This window comes from Melanotaenia boesemani, chromosome 11, assembly GCF_017639745.1.
Source record: "Melanotaenia boesemani isolate fMelBoe1 chromosome 11, fMelBoe1.pri, whole genome shotgun sequence".
NCBI classification, from domain to species: domain Eukaryota; kingdom Metazoa; phylum Chordata; class Actinopteri; order Atheriniformes; family Melanotaeniidae; genus Melanotaenia; species Melanotaenia boesemani.
The window spans coordinates 12,386,457-12,408,772 of NC_055692.1; the positions used below are offsets into that span (position 1 = coordinate 12,386,457).

At 38.3% G+C, this 22,316-nt stretch overlaps 1 protein-coding gene across 4 annotated transcripts; it reads right to left on the reverse strand.

Moving 5' to 3' along the window:
• Positions 1-597: 597 nt before the first annotated feature.
• Positions 598-22,303, reverse strand: susd2 (sushi domain containing 2). Of its 4 annotated transcripts, XM_041999381.1 has the most exons (15): positions 22,000-22,303; positions 21,671-21,869; positions 20,662-20,810; positions 19,833-20,181; positions 18,978-19,179; positions 17,396-17,481; positions 17,017-17,285; positions 16,350-16,493; positions 15,104-15,256; positions 14,362-14,610; positions 13,934-14,212; positions 13,556-13,732; positions 6,636-6,732; positions 5,525-5,595; positions 598-2,642 (listed from the first exon to the last, which is right to left on the reverse strand). In XM_041999381.1, exons 1-14 carry the CDS (start codon positions 22,052-22,054, stop codon positions 5,544-5,546), a joined length of 2,460 nt encoding a protein of 819 aa, XP_041855315.1. In that variant the 5' UTR covers positions 22,055-22,303; the 3' UTR covers positions 598-2,642; positions 5,525-5,543. The 4 variants fall into 4 exon arrangements, with proteins under 4 accessions (XP_041855315.1, XP_041855316.1, XP_041855314.1 ...); XM_041999382.1 differs by lacking the exon at positions 5,525-5,595 and having other exon boundaries at positions 22,092-22,303; XM_041999380.1 differs by lacking the exon at positions 5,525-5,595.
• Between the last annotated feature and the right edge of the window lie 13 nt (positions 22,304-22,316).

Sequence of the window (22,316 nt, forward strand, 5' to 3'; positions counted from 1 at the left end):
GTGATAGAAAACAGAAGCAGCCAGATTAATTTTTTTAAAGTTTACAGAATATACTGTCTGTTCAGATTCAGCCAAATGCAGCAAAGCTGGTTGGACTGTGATTCATAGTGCAGATCAACAATCATCCAAACCATGCTGTGAAAGTATATGAAAGTATAGAGTATCTGAGACTAGAGTAATGAGGTGCAGCATTCAGCATATGGCAACATGGTAAAACAACACCAATAGAAAGACTCAGAAACATATGAAGCTGCAGGAAAAGACTGGTAAAACATCACAAATGAGGAAATCTTTGGAAAAAACTAATACGTTTTTTTTTTTTTTTAACTTAGATATAAGCCCGTGATAAAGAGCTATACTTCTTGGGAAACAGGTATCATTCCTGACAGCTAGAAACAGGAAACTGAGAAACAGCATCCAGATGTCAGGTGTGTTCGCTGTACTCCAATGGTCTCCACTATACTAGATCTCAATCCAATAAAGAAGGGGATCTTCAACTCTGGTCCTCAAGGCCCACCGTCCTGCAGGTTTTAGATGTTTCCCTGCTGCAAAACGATTCAAGTCAATAGGTCAATGATTTGTGCAGAACTTGACAAGCAGTTGAAGAAGCATTTAATTTGAATCAGGTGTGTTGCAATGGGAAAACATCTACAGCTTCTTTGAGTTTTGTCAGTGGAAACATTTTTTTTTCCACTTTAGGCTTAACTTACTTTACTCCCAAAATTAAGTGTTACACTGTCAATGACAAAACCTTGTGTTTGGGCAAACACCTTAATCTCAAACTCAATCTATTTCAACCTACGCCTTAAAATTAGGAGTTAACATCAGAAGGTGCTGCTTAACCATGAGGCATCAGGCAGTAAGGGACAAAGCACACCTGCAAAGCTGGAGTTGACATCAAACATAAAGGCATATCAAAAAACAAAAGCCTCAGCCAAAAGCCACTTCTGAAGCCTTTCTTCATAATCCAGGGATGCAGAGCAGATCTGAGAATTGGGAAAAGTCCCACGTGAAAGCAACAAGCTTCCACAGAGCGCATTAGCATTTACTTGTGTTTGAATATGATTGAACTAATTACGCCGGGTTGTTGAGAAGTTAAGTGAGTGTAAACATTCGGGGTTAGAGCAGGCCCCCATCGAGATGAAAAACCTTCTACTTTCATCCAAATGCAATTAATCAGCATCTGACTCTGCAAACAGACGCAGCAGCTTGCTCCATTGCCTCTCTTGTAAGCATTGACTGACACATGAAAGCGGGGAAATTTGCACCCAGTTAGGAGATTAGACTGCGAATGAGTCAAATCTGAGCTAATACAGACTTCAGACAACAATATACGGGAGGGGGTTTACTAATTCTCTGTGGTGCTTTTGGGGTCTGTTTTATTCCATGGTAACAGTACAAATATACCTATATATGCTCCAGAGAAACATTAATGTTGTTTTATGTGGGAGAAAAAAAAGAACAACAGGGTTTTTGAAGCATGACAGCACAGTAATAGTTGGTGTCTGCAGGATGATTCTAATAAATATAGCATTGAAGCGCTCACATAGAGCAAGATCTTCAAAGCCCTCTATTTGCAACAAGCCAGGTTATTTCAGTTAGTTTTCAACATAAAGTACTTTTCCTCCCTAGCTGGTCCCCCACCTATCACTCTAAGAGATCAGCCACAAGGGACCTTGTCACTCTGTTTCCTTTTAGACCCCTAAGGGCGTAGTTTTGGAGAAGGCAAAGCGAGTCAGGTTCAAAGCAGAGGAGAGGACCAGGGGGTAACATGATATGGTGGTCTGTCCGATGGGGCATGGTGCTGTGCCAGACTGTGCATGCCTGCAGGGTTTTATCAGGATGATTCATGAGCTCTAAAGAGTAGTGTGCACAAACACCACTAACATATAACACATTACTGATTTCCTCACTTGTTTTTAAAAACATTTATAGATGCTTTCATTCAGTCATTACTTTCTAATCCAATTATGAAACCGTACAAAGAAAGCCGAGAGATGATATGGTGCAAAGAGTTGACCTTTATGCAACATTTAAGATTAATTTGGCTCAATCACTCAGCAAAACCTCTCGTTTGACTGAAGGCTACGAGCCCACACAAACGCTGTGTACAAGTTCGAAGATTTTCAACCCAAAAAATGATCACGTTCACTTCACATTTGACACGAGCATTAACACATCTGGTCCCATTTTAAACTGCAAGGAAACAAAGGAGTGTTGATTGTAATGATATCATCTTTGGTGTAGTATTTATACAATTCTCTTCCTAGTGAAGATCGGACACTCAGTCATGCAAAACAAGGATATAAAAACAATCATTGAATTTTATCTTCTACTTTAGTTCCCTCATCTGTAGCCCCCCCCCCTGTGCTCCATTTGCAGCAACATGGAGATTTTCCAGACTAAACAAGAGCCAAACAACACATCTGATGCCTGAGGTTTTCCTGGTAAGGTCAGCAGGTCAAGAGAGGAAGGTCATCCAAATGGGCAGCACGACTGCAAATGATTTCCAAAAGCTCATCTCAAAGCAAAGTTTGTTGACAAAGCCAGTTCACACAGATGCTCCACAATCCAAGACGGCTTTGAGTGTTTAGCAAGTCTGAGTTTGGGTCACCATCTCGAGTGGTTCGGCTTTTATCTTTCTGAAAATGCAAGAGAAAGTAAAAAGGAAAAAGTCACTTACAAATCGTTTAATCAAAGAGGTAAAACTTAAAGGGATCAACTAACACAAATAAAACATAAGTTTTACAGCGTACTTCCTACTTAGGTATGTTGTTATTTTTTAAGTGATTAGTCTCACCTGAGTTATTTCTAGCAAAACATGCCAAGACTGTTTATCAGAATTCATTTTTTCACCAAGCATATTATACATACAAGCAATTTATCTTGGTGTTTGCTCACATATTTGAGCAGACAATTCACATTATACATGTAAAATTAGAACTAAGGATAACATGTTCTATGAAGAGATATATAAAAACATTAAATATAAATAAAGAGCATTATTGTAAACCTGCAAGAAAACACTCTTTTACCTACATTATTTATTTACACTGTAATGTGTGACTGTACAATGTCAATATGGCAGTTTAAAGTAAAGCCTGTCCACCATTGTTAATGAGTGTCAAATGGAACAGTATAGTATTATATTTCTGCCACCTTTATTTATGAATCTATTATTGAAAGTGTCCTGAAGCGATGGCAGGTGATACCATGCAGGACTTAACCACATGGTTATGGATCCAAAACAAGGATGAAAGTGATAATCATTGTGTAAAGCTGAGGTAGCTTGAATTTATTCAGCTGCTGCAGAAGGAACAGCATCTGCTGTGATTTCTTGGTAACATTGACCATGCTTCTCTCCCCCTTAAACATTCTGGATATATCAGTATCTAGGAACTCAAGTGACTCCACAATAGAAACAAATGAGCAGTTGATGCTGAGATGTGGGAGAAAGTTAAAAAACAGATGAAATCTGGCACAGATTCCCTGTCCCCTGCTACTTCATACCAGGTGATAAACTAATAAAAAGCAAGTATTTATTTTAAACTAGATGCAAGAACATCGTCTGGTAACTTTGCATCAAGGCAGGAATACTTGTCTCAGTTCTTATTAATAGCATTTATAGCTCTTATTAATGGCGTTTTATTAGCATCTCATACTGCATGAGTCCCTAAAACAAGGTAATAAATGTCAAAAAATTGGTTCTAAGCCCCAGTGTGTTATTTGATGTCTTAAAGCCGCAGTGCTTGAACTTTGGCAGAATTTTCGTCTTTTCTAATTTTTCTTTTCCAGCATCATGTCAGCAGAAAGATGGTCTGGCTGCCTTGTTGTGCTGAACAAATTTGCTTTGCCAAAAGGAGCTTAATGGAGGACACAAGAGTCCCCCTGATATTTCATTATTGTTCTCTTTTTTGGATATTGCTCAATTGCATTTTAATGCTGGACCTGACAAGGGGAAACAAGGGAAGGGGGAGTGAGAGGAGGAGAAGAAAAGCGAGTTTGGCATCCGTCTTGCGCCCCATCACCTCTGTGACCTCTCTTAAGCTAATGAAAGTCAGTCTAATGTTGGCTCTTGTCTTATCTATTGCTTTGTCACTTCCTCCCTTTCTTTTCCTTGCTTCCTTCAGGAATGTCCTCTTCCGTTTCTTTGCGGAATTAGTGTGTTTATATCTAGTTGCTGGCTAGTTGTAGTGTTATAAAGAAAAATGCAACTGTCACAGAATGAAAAAAAAAAGTTGGGCATGTGTGGTTTCTCAGCTTCAGGATGCTGCAGGGTAATGACCGGGAATGTGCCATCAAAACGAGTCAAAACCACAAAGTTTTAATGCTAGAAACTTGTGCAGTGTTGCTTTTATGCAATGGTTATTATTTTTTTCTAATTAAATCCATTTAACATTAGATTGAATTCTTTAATTACACAAAGAAGTAATCCTACATCATTAAGGACAGTGATCTTTGTCCTACACTGACTGGAAGGATGTTAGGGCGGGAATATATTTGAAAACTATCTACAGGTTTACCCCCCCAAAATTCTGCGATGACTTGTCAGGTCTGCTGGTCTCAGCAGGTTCCTGTCACCACTTTATATTAGCTCTGATGAGATTCAGAAATTATTCAGTTACTCATGGTTCACAATCAGTTAGTCAAATCCATGATGAAAGGTTGGCGTGGTTCTTGCCAAACCCTTCGATCCATTTTGAACTTTTTTTTTTCCTCATTCAAAGCCCCCATCCACCTTTTGATGTGTCATTTAGCCGTAGAGAAGACATGATGGTACACACACAAACAGACTCACTTTATGGTGTAATGACTTTCTAACTCCTGTGGTGAGCTGCCAGTCGACCTGTTGAAGCCTGCCAGGTAACCCTAGATGTGGAAAGTACCCCTGCAAGTCTGAGACACAAGGAGCACAGGTACAGGAGGTCTGCACCATTAGCCTGTTGCACGCACACACACGCATATAGAGTTGTGTAGTATCGCTGCAGCTTTCTTTCAGACACGCAGCCCAGACGAAACAGATTCCTGTTACTTCCATCTTGCAATGCTTCTGATGTTGCAGAGAAATAAATATGTCTGCACTTGTTGGTAGAAAAAAATACCCATGTGTGTGCTCATGCATGTCAGTGTGTGTTACTGCTTTCTTGGGGAACATATCATATGTCTGTGGACACATTTTGGCTACTGTATGCGTAGTATCTTTCCTGTCTGTATGTGTACCCTGGTACTCAAATAAAAACATGTGTACCAGCATGTTGCATGTGTGAAATCACTTCCCCCGCATCTGCAAACCTTCTCTTATCACAAATGGCCTTCCATGTTAAGGGCTGCAAGAAAGGGCAGGTGTGCTCACTCTTGACCTCATGACCTGAAAACACAGCAGCTCCATCACAAGCCCAATCCAAGAACAGGCTATTAACTTCTAATATTCATAGTTTTCCGCTCTCTGCCAGACTTATAGTGGGGGAAAGCCCAAATGAAGCCTATGCACCATAAAACAGACCTTTAATTTACTTATACTTGCCCAGGAGCTAGCACTTCCATTAGCCTTTTGTTTCTGTGGTATGGAGTTTTGAGAATGATCCCACAGGGTATCTGGTTTGATCAGATCAGAATGGAAATTTATGATTAATGGTTAGTAGACTGGGACAAGATGGATATCAAATGAGCAGGTGGGATTCATTGCTTTTGTGTCTCTCTGCCAGCACACCAAAAAGGTGGCTGGGAAGGAAATGGAAGGGGAAGAGGACCTCTAGCTATGTAGCAGTTTCACAAGATCACAGGCAGCTATGAGTTGTAACACGACCAAATGAGAAATATATGAGTGTATTTGTCTGGGGGGGCTACTACATAAAAACAGGCCATTATTGCCTGCATGACCTGTGAAGAGCTGAACATTGGTGGTTTATAATGAAAAAGGGACAAACATATAAAGATAAGCAAATTCCTGTTTAATTCTAGGACTGGTTTCAGTGTTAAAAACCATAAGTTATTTCACCTGCAATTTCCTTTATAAACATTAAGCTAAGGCCTGGTACACACAAAGATTTTTTTTTTAATCTGATGAGATTTTTTTGTCTGGTCGAGACCTCATGTGTGAGGAGATAAAAATCAGACATGTAAAAGTTTTGATCATACTGTGTGTGGTGTGCTGAGATAATTTCATCACAGAGCAACACACACATAATGATGCTGTCCTGCAACTGATCTAGAATCCAGTCCTCTGAGCCAGAAATCTTGCGTGATCAAACATGATCTAACAGAAATGTAGAAGAAGAACCATAGCAACAGCCCGAAGAAGATCCTTCCTTGTTCCCCGGTCAGCTCGCTCTCCGATTGGCTACATTCCGTTCCACGTCACAATCCACAAAGTCACAACTTAGGAGTCGTCGTCTTCCCACACACGCGTGAAGATATTTTGACATAAATATTGAACATGTTTAATATTTTTAATACATGTTTATAGTTATAATACCAGCTGAGTCTACACATCTGAGGACAACCTACAAGAGGCCTAAAGCCACCAGCCAACAAGAGACCTATAAGATGCCAGTGGTTGAGGTAAAGTAATAAAATAAAATTTCCATATTGAATTCTGGAGTACATGTACAAAATAAATATGTTGTGTAACCCACCTGCTTTGTTTCCTGTTGTGTAGTGTGATCATTATTCCCATTGTCACCAATGCCGAAACGGACCCAACAGCACCAAGAACAAACCCAACGATATCCTCTGTGAAATTGTAACAACATAGTATTAAAAACTGTTTTTAGCCACTGATCCTTCAACACAATCTATATAGGTACCACACCTTTTGTACCATTCAAAAGACAATGATCTGAAGACTGATGTGTGTAACCTAAATTTAGATATAGGTGTTGTATCAATAAATCCTTATAACCTGGAATGATAGGTTCTCAAAGAGTGATCTTCATTCAAATAGCAGGTTTTGTTGGCATCTAACTTGGCACATAATCACACAACCACTGCTTTACGTTCAGTGCTTTTTGGTCACCAATACATATTTTTTTATGGTATCACCTGTTTATTAATTAGTAGGAAATGCAATGGATTAGTACTCAACCTTACAGCAAATACAAAAAAAGAAAAAGAAAATAAACTCAACCGTAAATAAACTCAACTCAATATACTCAAAGTTGTATATTTTGAAGTTTTTGCCGTAAAAACCCCTAACAAATCCTTCTGCGTGGAGTAGGGCCGGCACAACACCGGTGAAATGTGCTCTCTCACTCTTTGCTCATGAGCTGTCTCATACCAGACACACATAAGTTTCTTATGGAAATGTAAAGGTAAAAACATGCTTTACTAAGATGCTGATTCAACATAGTCGCCTTTTGCCAAGAAGGGCCATGTGGAGGATCTGTGGTGTCTTTAGATAAAATAAAATAAAATAAAAACCCAATAATTCTTATGTTCAAGGGTAAAGAGAAATATACCACAATACAACCAAGTAAAAACAGAACTTTCTAAAAGGCATCTGTCAGGTTAGAAATTATAATAATACATAATCTTTCCTCCATTGGGACTCTCCTCCAATGCAGATTTGTTACACATTTAACCAGCTTTTCCTTACTAACCCTTAATATAACACAGGTAGTATAAGTGGACAAACAAATCCAGCTGATGAACAAATAACTAATTATACACCCATTTTCTAACATCATTCTGCAACCAATTAATCTTGGAATACTAGTATGGCTGTCCACTCTGAATTTAATCAAAATAAAGCCCCCATTTGTCAATGATTTAGCCATTTCCTTTGTGTTGCAGAGCACTAATCAGACTGACGAGCCATTTCATTTAATGCATTCAAAACTGTGCTCATGATGGCCAATTTATTGTTGCTCCTCTGAAGGAGAGTGGAAGCGTGGGCATTAAATCTTGGCAGGAACCAGAATAACTTTCCTAATGATAATAAATTTTGACATTTTTGCTCTCCAAATGCCCCTCTGGTTATAGTCAGTGGTGGTACTTGGATACACCGCCCCCCCCCCCCCCCCCCCCCCCCCCTTTTTTTTTATTTAACTGAGCCAAACTTTTGTATGGCTAAGAAGATCATACAATCACTATACATCATTGTATCAGCTCCTTTTTTTTAATAGCAAAAAATATCTAATTCTTTATTTTGTACCCACACAAACAAAAATTCCATCCACAAATACCAGGGAATCAAATAAATAAATAAATAAATGAGCGGAAAACAAATAAAGACACAAAAAAATAAATAAATAAATAATCAAATGTACAGAGACACACAAAAGTGCAATATATAACCTTGAGAGTAATCAGGGACAACAGGAAAAAAAATTATGGTCCACTAACCATTAATGTGTTCAGATATTTCAGTCCATTGTAGTCCATATAGACTTCTCTGGAGAGCCTGAGCTCCATCCTCATCCTCTTATTTCTCTCCAAATCAGGTGGCAAACAGGGGCTACATTGCAATATATGTCTAACATTCACAAACAACGCTTTGTGTAATTAAAATAAAACATCTGGGGGGGCAGTATCTTAAAAAAGTGAGTGTACAGTTTGTTTAATAGTTTAAATGTACTGTCCCCTCAAAATAACTCAGTACACAGCCATTAATGTCTAAAGACAGGAGTACAAAGACAAATGTGTCTTGCTTACATTCTTACATTCAAGCATGGTGGTGGGAGTGTCATGGTCTGAGACTGCTTGAGTGCTGCCGGTACTGGGGAGCTCATCTACTGTGACATACTGAAGCAGCCCATGATCCATGATAAGGACCACAAAAACACCTCCAAGACAACCACTTGCCTAGACATTAATGGCTGTGTGTTGAGTTATTTTGAGGGGTACACTGACTATTTTACATTGTTTCAAAGTATCCTTTCTTTAGTGTTGTCCCATGAAAAGATATAATTAAATAATTGCATAAATTTGAGGTCTTTTCTGAGACACTGTAAATACAGACTATTAACAATATTAAAACAGCTTAATATTGTGAAGGCCCAACTCATGCTGCCACACCCCTCTGACCCCCTCAGGGGCATAAACAAGGGCCTTCTAGGGTGTCCTGAGCACACTGACCCACAGGATTAAACTGCCTCTTTAGGAAATATGGGGTCTGCAAAAATGTTTTGATGTGTCACAGTACTATAGATATGTATGACAGGACCCAAGCTTTCCTGTAACACAGAACTGCAGCAAAAAAACAAAATCACTGTTTTTCACTTTATCCATCAGTGGCTTTACTATTGTGAATGACTGGAGTATGTTAAATGTGAATACAGAAGCTCATCTTTAAAAACATCAACTTGGGAACAATGAAAACAAACACAGATGCAATGTGAAGCAGACTGAAATACACCCATATGTTTCTAAACTAATGCGTTTTGCTAAAAAAAAAAAAAAAAAAAAAGTAGCCAGGCCTTGGATACACCGTGACTAAATATCTGGATGCTGAAGCCTTCAGCATCAATGTTGCAAAGCTGCCCTGGATATAATTAAACTTGGAGCATGTGGAGGACTTGCATTTAGAAGGTGTTAACAATCACAGTTTTCCACCTGCTGGCAAAAGTCAAAGTCAGCAGATCACTCGGCTGAAACGATCTCCACCGATCAAAATGTGAAGCTTCAGGCAGCATAAGCACACAATTTGAAAGTTCTGCATTTCTACATGACAGAAATCACGAGGTTGGACTGAAAGAGTTGAAGCTGACAGTGAAACAAAGTGTTGTTTTCTAATTATTGTAAGGTGGTGGACTAAACAATATCATACATCAAGTATTGATGCTAACACAAAAATCACAAATCAAAGGATGGTTTTCATAACGCTGCTGTGCTCTGACAGCTATAGCAACAATCTTATCAGGTAAAGCTTTTCTCTTTTGTTTTTTTTTTGTTTTTGTTTTTTTGACAAAGCTTACATAATCTTAAAAATAATTCTGTTGATTCTCCTCTCAATGGTTACAGTGCATGTTTCTGCTCAGAGCTACTGTGCGTCTCACTCTGAGATAGAGTGAAGAGTATTCTCGGAATCCCAGAAATGTCACTTTCAGCCGTCAGTCGTCAAATGTTCCACATTCAAAAGCTTAAACTGCCCCCATTTACAATTAACACAAAGTCAAGTAGCCTTTACTGCAGCTGCTCTCAACACATAAAGCCTACGCACAACAGTCCCTGGAAAGTTTAGAAATATAATAATTCTTGTGATTTCTTTGAAATTTCTTTATTTTCCAACCACTCCTCTACGTCCCTCAGTGCTCAGCTGCTTCTATCTCAGGGAATCTGAAGGGAGAACAGCTGGCAGAAAAATTGAGAGGCTCTGCTTGCAGCCCACACCATTTTTTCCTCCGAAAACCACTTTCTGGCAGCTGTCAACTTTCCTTTTAATCACTCTCCTATCCTCTATGTAAGGACTTCTATTAATATTATAAAGCCATTAAGGTGAGGTGAACCTGTTACGAGTGCGGATGCAACATTTCAACCAGAGATATCACTTATTTCAGAGAAACTTGACAAAATAAAGCCAAGCTAGTAAATTCTACTGCTTTCCACATCTCCCAAAACTACCACCCCTCAGCTCTCCAGTACGCTTTTCCACCAAAAGATATTAATTCTGACATTTATTTGCAACATTATAATAAAATGCACAACACTGTCACTACAGAATGAAGTCTAATTTTGTTAAAAGCACACTAAAGAGAAGGGCATCTATGTTTAATAGGTAGGGTTTTTAGTGATGGGCTGGTTCTTCTATAGATCCACTCAGATGGTTTGGACTTCCTGTCACCTCTACTGACAGCCAAAATTTTCACAGTAGTCATTATGAAGATGTCAAACTGGTTGTGGTGGCATTTCATGTTCAGCGGCTCATCCCTTTCATTTAAACTGCGACTTCAGTTGTCTGCTCAGCTTCCACGTTATGCTGCAGTGACTCATATACAAGCAGGAAAAAGGCTCCTGCTTAGTATGTATTTACTGCTGTTTACTTGGCTAGAGGTTATATATGAAAGGTGGAGGAAACAACTCATCCAACACCTGCCATTAAGCACCTCAGGCCATGTTGACAGTTGTTAGCTCCTATTTGTGTAATGAGATCCTCAAAGCAAAAGTAATCATGGTTACATACTAAAAAGGCCCCTTTGTGTGTTTATTTGTGCAACCTTGTGGGGAATTAAGCACTCCCTTACAGTATATGTATCTTTAAGAGCATGCATGTGTCAGTGTCAATGTGACTACATTTAACACTTATTAGAGTAGATACTTTAATAACTTTCAGATTGTTTAGTCAATGGAATAATGTCATATAAACTGGATGGTTGGGTGTGGCAGTTCTGCAACAGATAACCAATTCATAAGAAAAATGCACTAACCAGCCACTTTATTAGATCAACCTTGCTAGTAGAAGGGGTTTGCCTTCAAACTGCCTTAATTTTTGGTGGCATGGGTTCAAAAGGGTCTTAGTAACTTTCCTCAGAGATGAGATTTTGCTCTAAAAACATGTTAGCATCAGAGTTGCTGCAGATTTGTCAGATGCACATCCATGATGAGAATCTCCTGTTCCACCACATCTCAAAGGTACTCTGTTGGATTGAGATCTGAGACTGTGGTGATTATACAAGAAACCAAATGGAGATGACTTGAGCTTTGTGACACGGTGCATCCTCATGCTGGAAGTAGCCATCGGAAGATGGTTTATTGTGGTCAGAAAGGGATGGATGTGATCAGAAACAATAGTCAGGTAGGCTGTGGAATTTGAATGATAATGAGTTGTAAATAAGGGGCCCAAAGTGTGCCAAAAAAAATCCCCCACACCATTACACCACCACAACCAACCAAAACTGTTGATACAAGGCAGAATGGATCCATGCTTTGATGTTCTGACCCTACTATCTCAATGTTGCAGCTGAACATCAGACCAGGCAATTTTTTCCAATCTTCTATTGTCCATCTTTGGTAAATTTGTGTAAATTGCAGAATTGTGCATTAAGCTGACATTAGTGAGCAGCCCATCAAGGTTGGACATGTAATGCGTTTAGAGATGGTATTCAATCTTGGTTGGAACCAGTGGTTATCTGAGTTACCATTGTCTGTGTATCGTCTCCAACCAGTCTGCCAATTATCCTCTGACCTTTGACATCAACAAGACATTTTCATCCAGACAACTGCTGCTCACTGGATATTTTCTCTTTTTCAGACCATTCTCTGTAAACTCTAAGAGATGGTTGTGTGTGAAAATCCCAGTAGATCAGCAGTTAATGAAATACTCAGACCAACAACTATGCCACATTCAAAGTCACTTAAATCCTCTTTCTTCATCATTCTGATGCTCAGTTTGAACTTCAACAAGTCGTCTTCACCATGTCTATATTATTAAATACAGTGAGTTGCTGCCATGTGATTGGCTGATTAGATATTTATGTTAACAAAGATTTGAACAGGTCTACATAATAAAGTGATTATTTAATTGAATCAATTTGTCATTGATGACAGCATTATTTGTGTCCACCTGAGACTCAGCCAGTTGTTAAACAGGCCTCCAAATCTGATGTGTTGAGTTTCAAAGTTGACACAGCCTGATCAGTATCAAGAGGAAGTCTGTGTTTGCAGCTCTAACATGCCCATGGACAGGATGGAGAGAGTGAAGCCACGGAGACATCACAGAATAAAAAGTGGTTTCATAACTTCACTAAAAGTGATGAGGAAAATCCTTGAAACTTATTTAATTCACTCCTCCACTACAATTGCAATGTCATAACCTGCTGTTGTTCTGTTTAATAACATAAAATAAAATAAAAATCAGACTATTTGACACTACATAGTAGAAGAATGGAAAGAACTTACCAACACAGTCCAAAGTGGAAAACATTAAGGATTCAGTAGGAAATACTGCCACCTAATGGAAACCGCTAAGAAGTACATCAATACCCATTATGTGTTAATGATCGTTAGGACTGAAACCACAAAGCCAAGCCAATTCAAGTTTAGATGCTTATAGTTCTACTGGTAATGGTTTGCACAAGCAACAGCATGGCAGATCTGTTTAATCTTTGCTTTAAAGAGGCTCGATGAAAAGAAAAGGTTTTGTCAAGTTTCTTCTTGTGGAGACAATCGGTTCAATCCAACAAATTCTCTCATAAGAGACAGAAAATCAGATTCCCCCCCAAAAAAGATTTATACAAAAAGAATGATTTCTTTTTTTTTTGGGGGGGGGGGGACTATTTTTAAAATTTCAAATGAGAATCTGTGTTAGTATAAGGACTTATCAACTGGACCAAACTCACATGATCCTTTTCACAGCATTAATGTGTGATACAAACCAGTTTTTCTTTGTTTCATTTAAAACACACACCGATGCTGTGTTGCAGCTGACTCTCAAACCAGAAATTAAAATATCAGTAAATACCCCCAACAAAAGGAGTTTTCTAAATGTTCTATATGGAGTTCAATCATTTTTGAGCAGTATTTACAAAATACTTGCTCTTTTGTGTGAATTTGGTTTTTTTGTTTGTTTTTTTTTTTTATCAATTTCATTACAGTAGATGAAATAGCTACTTTTACTAACCTATCATACAGTAAGGCTGCTGTCCTGTCCACGTCCCGTCCTCCATACAGGTCCGCTCTGTTGAACTGTACAGGATGTAGCCTTCATTGCAGGTGAAGCTCAGGGTGTCCCCATGCAGGTAATGAGTCCCATTCTTCTTCCCATTCCTGGGAGGGGGAAGCCAACCACATGACACCACTAAGGAACAATAATATGTTCAGAAATCAGTGTTAACAGAAGCCTGACACACACACACACACACACAGGTGCACTTTATAGAAAATACTTGTCTATGATGTCCACAAAGAAATACATTAATATAAATAAAATGGTTGTTTTTATCTATGTGTGCAAAAGAAACTGATTGGTGGGTAGATGAGAGCTTGCTTCATTTGGTACCTGGCTGCAGAGCTTCTATTAGAGTCTGAAAACTTTGGTAGGCCCTGAGTGTGGAGTTTCCTGCTGCAAGACTCCCAGTGATCAGAGTGTCATATTTACAGAACTGTGCCCCTTCTCCCGTGCACATCAACAACATGTCTGCTAACAAAGAGTCATCATGTCTCTCTGGTAAAGAATAGGCAGGAACAAAAGCAGCATCGTGGCTTGTAGGGAAATAGTAGGAATCCACAAGGTACTTTGTGTCGTAGGTAAAAAGTGAAGATGCTTTTGAAATGTTCCCTGCAAGTAGAAACAAATAACATGTAATGCTTACATCATGTTCTGTATGCATGTTTTCAGCCCCACACGTGACGCAATCAGACTTGGATAGTCAAAGTAAGAGAACTGATTATTTGTGAACACCAGTTTTAACACTTTTTAACACTCACATCCAGCTCCAAAGGCAAAGATTTCCTCTGATGTTGCATCAGCTGAGATGGCCTCTCCGAGACGGGTCATAAAGTCATCTGATGGGTCAGAGTTCATCAGACCAAGAAGACCCTGGGTGTGGTTAAAAAACTCTGCTGGAAGCAAAACAGTGGCTACCATGGTTCCTTCATGCATTCGAACCTCCAAACCAACACCAGAGGAAAACATCGCCGTCACATTCTGAGGGCAAGGGGCGAACACAAACACACCTAGGAGAGAAAGTTTAACTGAGTTTCTAATACCTGATTGTGTCATTTAATAACAATGTTTGCGTTTGTTTGGATTTTGTCTGCTGGTTGTTGGATTGTCATGTTCTGATTTATTTCCAGATTATTTTTTAAATGTTTTTTGCTTTGTTCATTCCTGCCTTGTTTGCTTCATTACTAGTGCTGGCTGATTGCTATCATAAAGTCCTGCAAAGATTAGGAAAAATCAGTCCATGCTTTTCTCCAATTCAGTTATTTGTTTTCTTCTAATCACTTCTTGTGTGATGACTGAAACAAAAATGAGGAAATAAGATGCTGGCAGTAATGGTGCATGCTGCATTTTGGAAATACCAGTTACTCTTGAAACAAAGAACTCCTGAACTGGGCAATTTAGGAAAGAAATATACACCTGGACGTTGTTTAGCACCCATCTCTGCAGCAAGATTCTATAGTCCCCCTTTAAAGTTGCTGGAGTGAAAAGCTTGATGCTCCTTACCTTGTAAATCCATCCATCTTTGCTCAAATAAAGGCAGAATCTTTTGGTTCCGCAGCACCTGAAGATGTTCATCTATAAGGCGTACCTCAACGACATCAGAGGATTTCTCCTTCATAGCCAGTGATGACAGCCGTGTGGCATTAACCAAGGTACCTTATTGGTGAATACAAACATCACATTATTACAAAGATGCATTATGTACTCATTGATTGATAAAATAATAAAAAAAAAAACTGCAATTTCAAATATTTAAGATGTTTGACTTCACTGATTGTATGAGTCACTTTGGCCGGGGCTTGTTCTGAAGTGTCTGAGGATACTATAACCATAATCATTTCTTCCTGTTTACCACATCTGACCGCAAGAGACACTGAGCTAAAAGAAAAAAATTAAGTACTTTGCCATCATGTTCCACCCCTGAAAAAAACCTAAAACCAGTTCCCAAAAGTGTATTAAAAGCAAAAGAGGACCTTTTAATACCTTTGATGGGCCTCTGATTGACTATATAAAAACATTTTTGTAGAATCCATCAGTGAGACGACAAAATTCAACAAGAAAGGGCAAAAAAAAAAAAAAAAAATATAGAAGAAAAACATCTTTCCAAACATCTCCTGGAAAAGGTTTAATCTAAAATAAGTTTTGGGATAAAGAGATGGTCAATACTATAATAGGGATGAACTAGAAAATTTCAAAGAAATTTTGATGGGTGCCAATGTGCCGTTGCCCCGCCGCCCCCTGGCGTGCCGGCCGCGCGGCCGCCGCGATTGGCACTTTTTGCTAAAACTTCAACAGTGATTGTGAACAAACTGTAAGAGACATGAAAATGCCCTTCGGGCCAGTGATAGGTTTATCTTTCGTGACCCGTTTAAACTTTGAATGGTGTTTCTAGGTGAAGATATGGCTGAGCTGTAGGCTTCCAAAGTGACCTATGTTTTTCGGGCTGCTCAGAGCCAAATCCCATTCATTCCTATGGGAAAACAGGTCTTCAAAAAATCGCGGTTTATTGCGATTTACTCGAGAAACGCCAGACTTTTGTACGAGAAAAGTCATACCACACATGTCCCGATCGAGACGCACAGATTGATGTAACTTTTGTGGGGGTAGAGTGAAAGCTGTAGGAGGAGATAGCCGCCAAAGTTTTGAGCGGAAAAAAAAAGGCAATAGCAATATGTTGCCAATGCCTTACAGCATTGGCACCCATAATTATGCAATGCAGACAGGACATTTACATCAGTCATGGACTCACCATTATTAAGTTTCACTTGTTCTGTTCGAGCCTGAACACTCAGCTCTCTGTCTGGTGAAGACACAAGAAAATACTCTCCTTTGCCATTGAAAGTGTAGTTGAGGCCATCAAATGTTACAAAATGCAGATTTCCAAAGACAACACCTGTAAAGTATTGAGAAACAAAAGAAAGTATTGATACAGTTCACTCAAAAGCATATCTATTTCTGATGTTTTGCTCAACAGTTTTTCTAATAACTGCTTTAATCTCTGATGAGTTGCATGGTCTAATATCCTGTACATCTTAACTTCCAGCTGCAGTCTGTAATTCATCCACCTGCAAGTTGGTCAGGTATTAACTGCTGCTGTAATGTCACTTTGCAGAGCACTTTGTGTGTATGAACACAAAAAGGCAGCTACACAAAGATTCACAAACTCACACACACCGACGCCATTTCTTGCTGTTTGTCATTAGCTTTTAAGTCCCAGTTTTGTTACAAATCAAGTCACAGAAACCAGAATAAACACTAAGTTAACAACGAAGATCAAGCTAGATTATGAGCTGAAGATCCAAAATCATGGTACAAGAGTCAAAGTAAGATCTTGGTGTAACCATGCTTGGCTTTTCTGTAAAATGAAAGCACTTTGTAAAAAGAACACTCTTCATTTTCTTTCACTATGATCTAACCTGCTTGTGGAGGCTGGTAGTTGCGACATAGACTTGAAGGTCGATGTTTGAAGTAGATGTGGCAGTGGTCAGACCACAGGCAACAGTAGTGGAAACTCATAACATCGTAAAGCCAATGGGAATACCCAGGCACCCGAGGGGGCTCCTGGTATGGAGGTGAGCCCCAGTCGTGAGCCCTGTCTGGGGTGCTGCCACCGGCTGAGTCTCCTGTCAACACCAGAGCACCAGCACTGTCATAGCAGCACTGCTGCCCTGATCCATGATTGGGACTGTAAAGATATGAACGAATATTGCATAAAAAAAGGGGGGAAAAAATCCTAGTACTTGGTTTAAATTTTTTTAAAGGATAAAACTTCTTCTGTCCTCCTGTCTCTCCTACCTGGCCTGAATTCCCCTGACACAGTGGACACTACCAGGGTGATAAGTACATACACTGCCTCTCTCGATGTCACAGCTGTAATCAGTCTGGAATAACAAATGGATAAAAAAAGGATAAATGTGACTTGTGATATTCAGAAGTCACATTTACCTCTGGTCGGTGGGTCTACCTGCAACATAACTCAACGTTATGAACAAAGTTTGATTACATTTTCAGGAAATTTCAGAAATTGAAAAATGAATAAGTGATTAGATTTTGGAGGTGATCTGGATCACAGCCTGGATCCTGAATTTTTTTAAAGGATTATTTACTATGAGGAGATTGAGAGCATTTTACTGTTAGAACTTCTTATTCATAATAATGCCCACAATCATTGGGGAAAAAAAATTCCGATGGCTTGGCGGAGGTCTGCCCTCTCTGAGTGTTTCTAGTTGTCTTTTCTTTCAATGTTCTTGTAAAAAGCAAAACTGTATTCAAGTAGGAAGCTTTTAGATGTTATTGGGCCTGACAAAGACTTAATGTTCCATAAACAACTACACACAAGCTTTGACAAACCATTTTTGGTTTCAGATTGAATTTTGGTTATAAATTAAGGATTCAAAAACAACCCATTTATTTTTTTCTATCACAATCACACAGTACAACCAACTCAATGAAAAGCATTTTTGCTGCCGAAGCAAAATATCCATCCCTCAAAATGATAATTGTGCAAATATGCTTGGTCGGACTCCTCTGGCTGTCCAGATGTAATAATGGAACGCACCCAAATGACTACTGTGTACTGCAGGGCTCCTCTGAGTAAAGCATGTGAGTTTGTTGATGCTACACTAAGTCGGTGACTACTGTTAAGTGTGCGTGAATGAAGATAAAAGTGTTGCTTTATTTACAATTTGAAGCTATTCATATGTTTGTTCACACAAAACACTAATGTGAATGTGTAGTTTGATATAAACGGCTTACAGGAATTGAAATGTCATATAGCTTTGTGTCTAGCCTTTTAGTAGCTCTCATATTTAGCTCTAAAATAATATTGTATACATACAATATTGTATACATCACTGTGTTACTGTGACTCCTTTGTAATCATAAAAGGCTAGTTTCTATTTAAAGTACTTATTAGTGGCTATCCATGTCATGGTTAAGAGAGACCTCTGGTGGACAATTTGAGGATTTATTTACCTTATTGTTGTGTATTGTCAAAGTTACTGTTATTTCTTTTATTTTCATAGTAATCCAGAGTAACTGCATTTGAACTAACTGTAAATGTTATTATTTGTTCTTTCAGTTAACCACACACAGAGAACTGCACACAAATGCACCTGCTGGATCCAATTAAAGATTGTTAACTAAGATCCTGGAAGGCTGCAGCTTTTCTTACCATGGACTAGGCCAGACTTGTACAAGCCAGCATCCCAGCATCTAAATATTTCATATTAATGAATTGATCCTTTTCCTCTTTTCATTTTTCTCCATTTGTAAGTTAGCTCAGGAAAACTCAGTTTGTAAATAAAATGTGTAAAGTATCATAAAAGATTATTTTACTTATTACTGTAATATTAGTAATGATGGTAGGTGGACTCACATGAAATCTGCCTGTATCTGCTCTGGCCTGGGCCAGTGTACAAGGACAGTCAATGAGCTCATTCAGGAAATTGGGCAGTTTCTTCTCCTTGGCGTCCCACTGCAGACACTTGTTCTGTGCCCAGGCCGAAGAGTTGTCTCTAAAAGCCTGCTCCAGGTGCCACGCCAATACATGACCTCCACTCCAGAGTCCTTGTACATCCCTGTGTGTAAACAATTACATAATTTAGCATGAACTTCCATTTCTTATTTGTAAACCACAAAGATCTAACTATAGCTCAGCCTCTTAAACTTAGTATCACTTGTTGATCTTTTCTCATTTCTCTTTGTAACATTGTTTGTTGTTTTGTTTGTTTTTTTGCTATTGTTGGTTTGTTTTATAATATAATTTTCTAGATCCAAAGAGAATATTGTTTGATGAGTATTAAATAGGAAAAACTTATTATTACTAATATTGTTCCTTGAAGGAAAACTATATTTTAAATTAAATGAAATTATTTATTATTCTGGATGGAAATCTTGTTTTAAAATAAATCAAATCAAATTGTCTAAGCTCCAGGTGAGCTGACAAATACTGGACTGTATAATTATTGTAAGTAAATAAACAGATGATGATAAAAAAAAATTGTAGGGTATTATCACAATAAGGTACACTACATTTTAGGTCTTAATCACGTTTGAAGCTACAACTGAATCTAAATTATTTCCTTTATTACTTTAAAATTGACTGTCTTTTTAAAGTTTCATTTTACATACATGAATTTGTTAATACGACACCAAAAATGCAGTTTAATCAACATTAACCAAAGTTTAAGATGTAATGTGAAGCTGCAAGCCAGAAATGTATAGTGGATACCTTTCTCCCTCTGCTTTGGAACTAGCAGTGATGCGGATATTCCCCAACTCCCAGGCAGAGAAGTCCTCTTTGGGTTCAGGGGTAAAGCTGAAGACACCTGTGTTGGACAGATTCCTGCTATGAGAGTACAGATAGCTCAACTCTGCCTGCAGTGATGATGTCCCTGCTGCTGTGCTCCTGTTGACTTCACTGTAACCCCACAGCTCTATGTTGACCTCTTCTGCTTCAACTGCAGAGCTGTTCCAAGTCATCTTAAGCGGTCCTGCCATGTTTGGCGCGCCATAGTTCTGCCACTGTGTTGCATTCACCAAGGTGACTTCAAAAGCAGGGTCTGCTTTGCTGGGATGGACTAAAATAGTACAAAAATAAAATACAATAATAATAGTTTAAGGTGGCACAGAGTAAACAACCAGGTCTGTGCAATAATTTAAACATACCAATACAGCCTTAAATTTAATAGCTTGTAGAACCACCTTTTAGCAACAAAAACTAAATAATTTTCCATATGACATTATCAGTCTGTCATTTAATTGAGGAGGAAGTTAAGTCCACTCCTCTTTATAGCATTGTTTCAGGTTTTTTAGGTTAATGGTTGTTTGTTCGTGCACAGCTCTCTTACTGTCCTGCCAAAGCATTTTAGTCAGGCTGAGGTCTGGACTTTAACTTTAACATCTTGATTCTTTTCTTTCTCAGCCATTCGAATGTTGATCTGCTGCTGTGCTTGGGATCATTGTTTTGTTGCATGACTCAATTTCATCTTAAGCTTTAAAGTCTCACTAGATACATTAAGGAATGAAAAAATCCTTATCTTAATATTTTAATAACCTACCTGACAGATACTCTCCAGATCGGTCAAAATTGATTCCATCTGTTGAGACTTCAAATGGTATCCAACCCGTCTCAAACAACAGAGGTGAGACACAGTATGCATGGCCTGCTTCATCAATGAACCCCTCTCGTTTAATTTTACCTTTGAACCTGCAAATGAAGCAGATGAAATTTTTAATTGTTTGTTTTTCTTTTTTACCATAATGTATTTTAATTCTCTTCTGTATACATACATATATATATATATATATATATATATATATATATATATATATATATATAAGTAGAAATATATATAACCCATGATGAGTACATGGGGTGGGATTTCAAAAAAGTGTATCCTTCTTCCCACTCCTTTTTTGAACTTCTTTATATCATGATTTGATGATGCAATGCTAATCTTTACTATTTTTATTTTTTCATTGTTTTCTTTTTGTATATGGTTTCTTCATTTGAAATTCATTCATTTAAAACTAAAGACATAGGAAGATAATTTGTATCTTCAACTGGCTGCTAGCTACAAAGTGCCTAAAGATAGTTAAAAATTAGGTTCTTTGCTATGTTTCCCTGTTAAAAGTAGACACAAAACTACTTTTCCCCTTGAGTTAGATGCTTTTTTTTATGCTTGAATGATTCAAAAGTCAGAGTTTATTGGCTTAACAAACATTCCTCGGAAAATGGTCAGGTAAAGGCCCAGACTAAAAATGAATGAATAAGTAACCAATTCACAAAATGTTCAAAGAAAAACCTCCAGAAAGACTTAAAAATGTTGCTAAAGACAAAAGATTAAAAGAAGATTAGGCTCCTTGGAAGCATGATATACATGAGGAATGGCTCAAGACTTTGGGACAGTACTGTATATTTTGTGTACTTTGAATAATCATCACACCATAAACACTTATCTGGCAGCTTTATCAAAACCTGAACATTATTAAATCTGTGGTACTGGTTTACGGCAATCCTTTTATGAGTTTTTGCCTATATAATACTACCTGCTTATACACACAAACCTGCAGACAAGGTGCTCATCAGGATGAAGGTCCAAACTGAGAATCTTTAGAGCTCTTCCTCCCAGCATAGAACTGGAGTAAGGAGACACCTGGAAACAGGACTGGTTGTAGTCTGCACAGCAATTCAATAAAGACAAACAGGTAGTTTGGCAGGAGCATTCTTCCAATACAGCTCCACACTTTCCCCTGCATGTTTGACCTTGTAAAAAAGAAAAGAAAGAAAAAGAAAAAAATAACAAACGAGTTACACCTAAAGTTCTTTAACCAGACGCAGATCGTCTGGTTTTGAACAGTCTTCAGCCAGCAGAATACTTTTCCATTTAACTTACAAGCTATTTTAGATGCAAAAAAAAGAATTCCCCAGAGAAGAATACTGACTCCCATGTTTGCGCTCAGGACTGTGTTAACAAACAAAGCCCACCTTTATCCTTGACTGAGACGTTGTCAGAGTTGTAAAGTGTACTAAAGGTCATTCAAGGAAGCAAACAAACTTAATCACGAGTTCAGGTTATAAGTTACTAGCTATAAATAAGCAAACGTAAATATTACGTGATTTGGATGTATTTTTTCCCCTTAGCGCACCAACAACTGCATTAAATTAATGATGTTTGCGCGATACATTTATGTCGTGTTTTTAATCCAATCA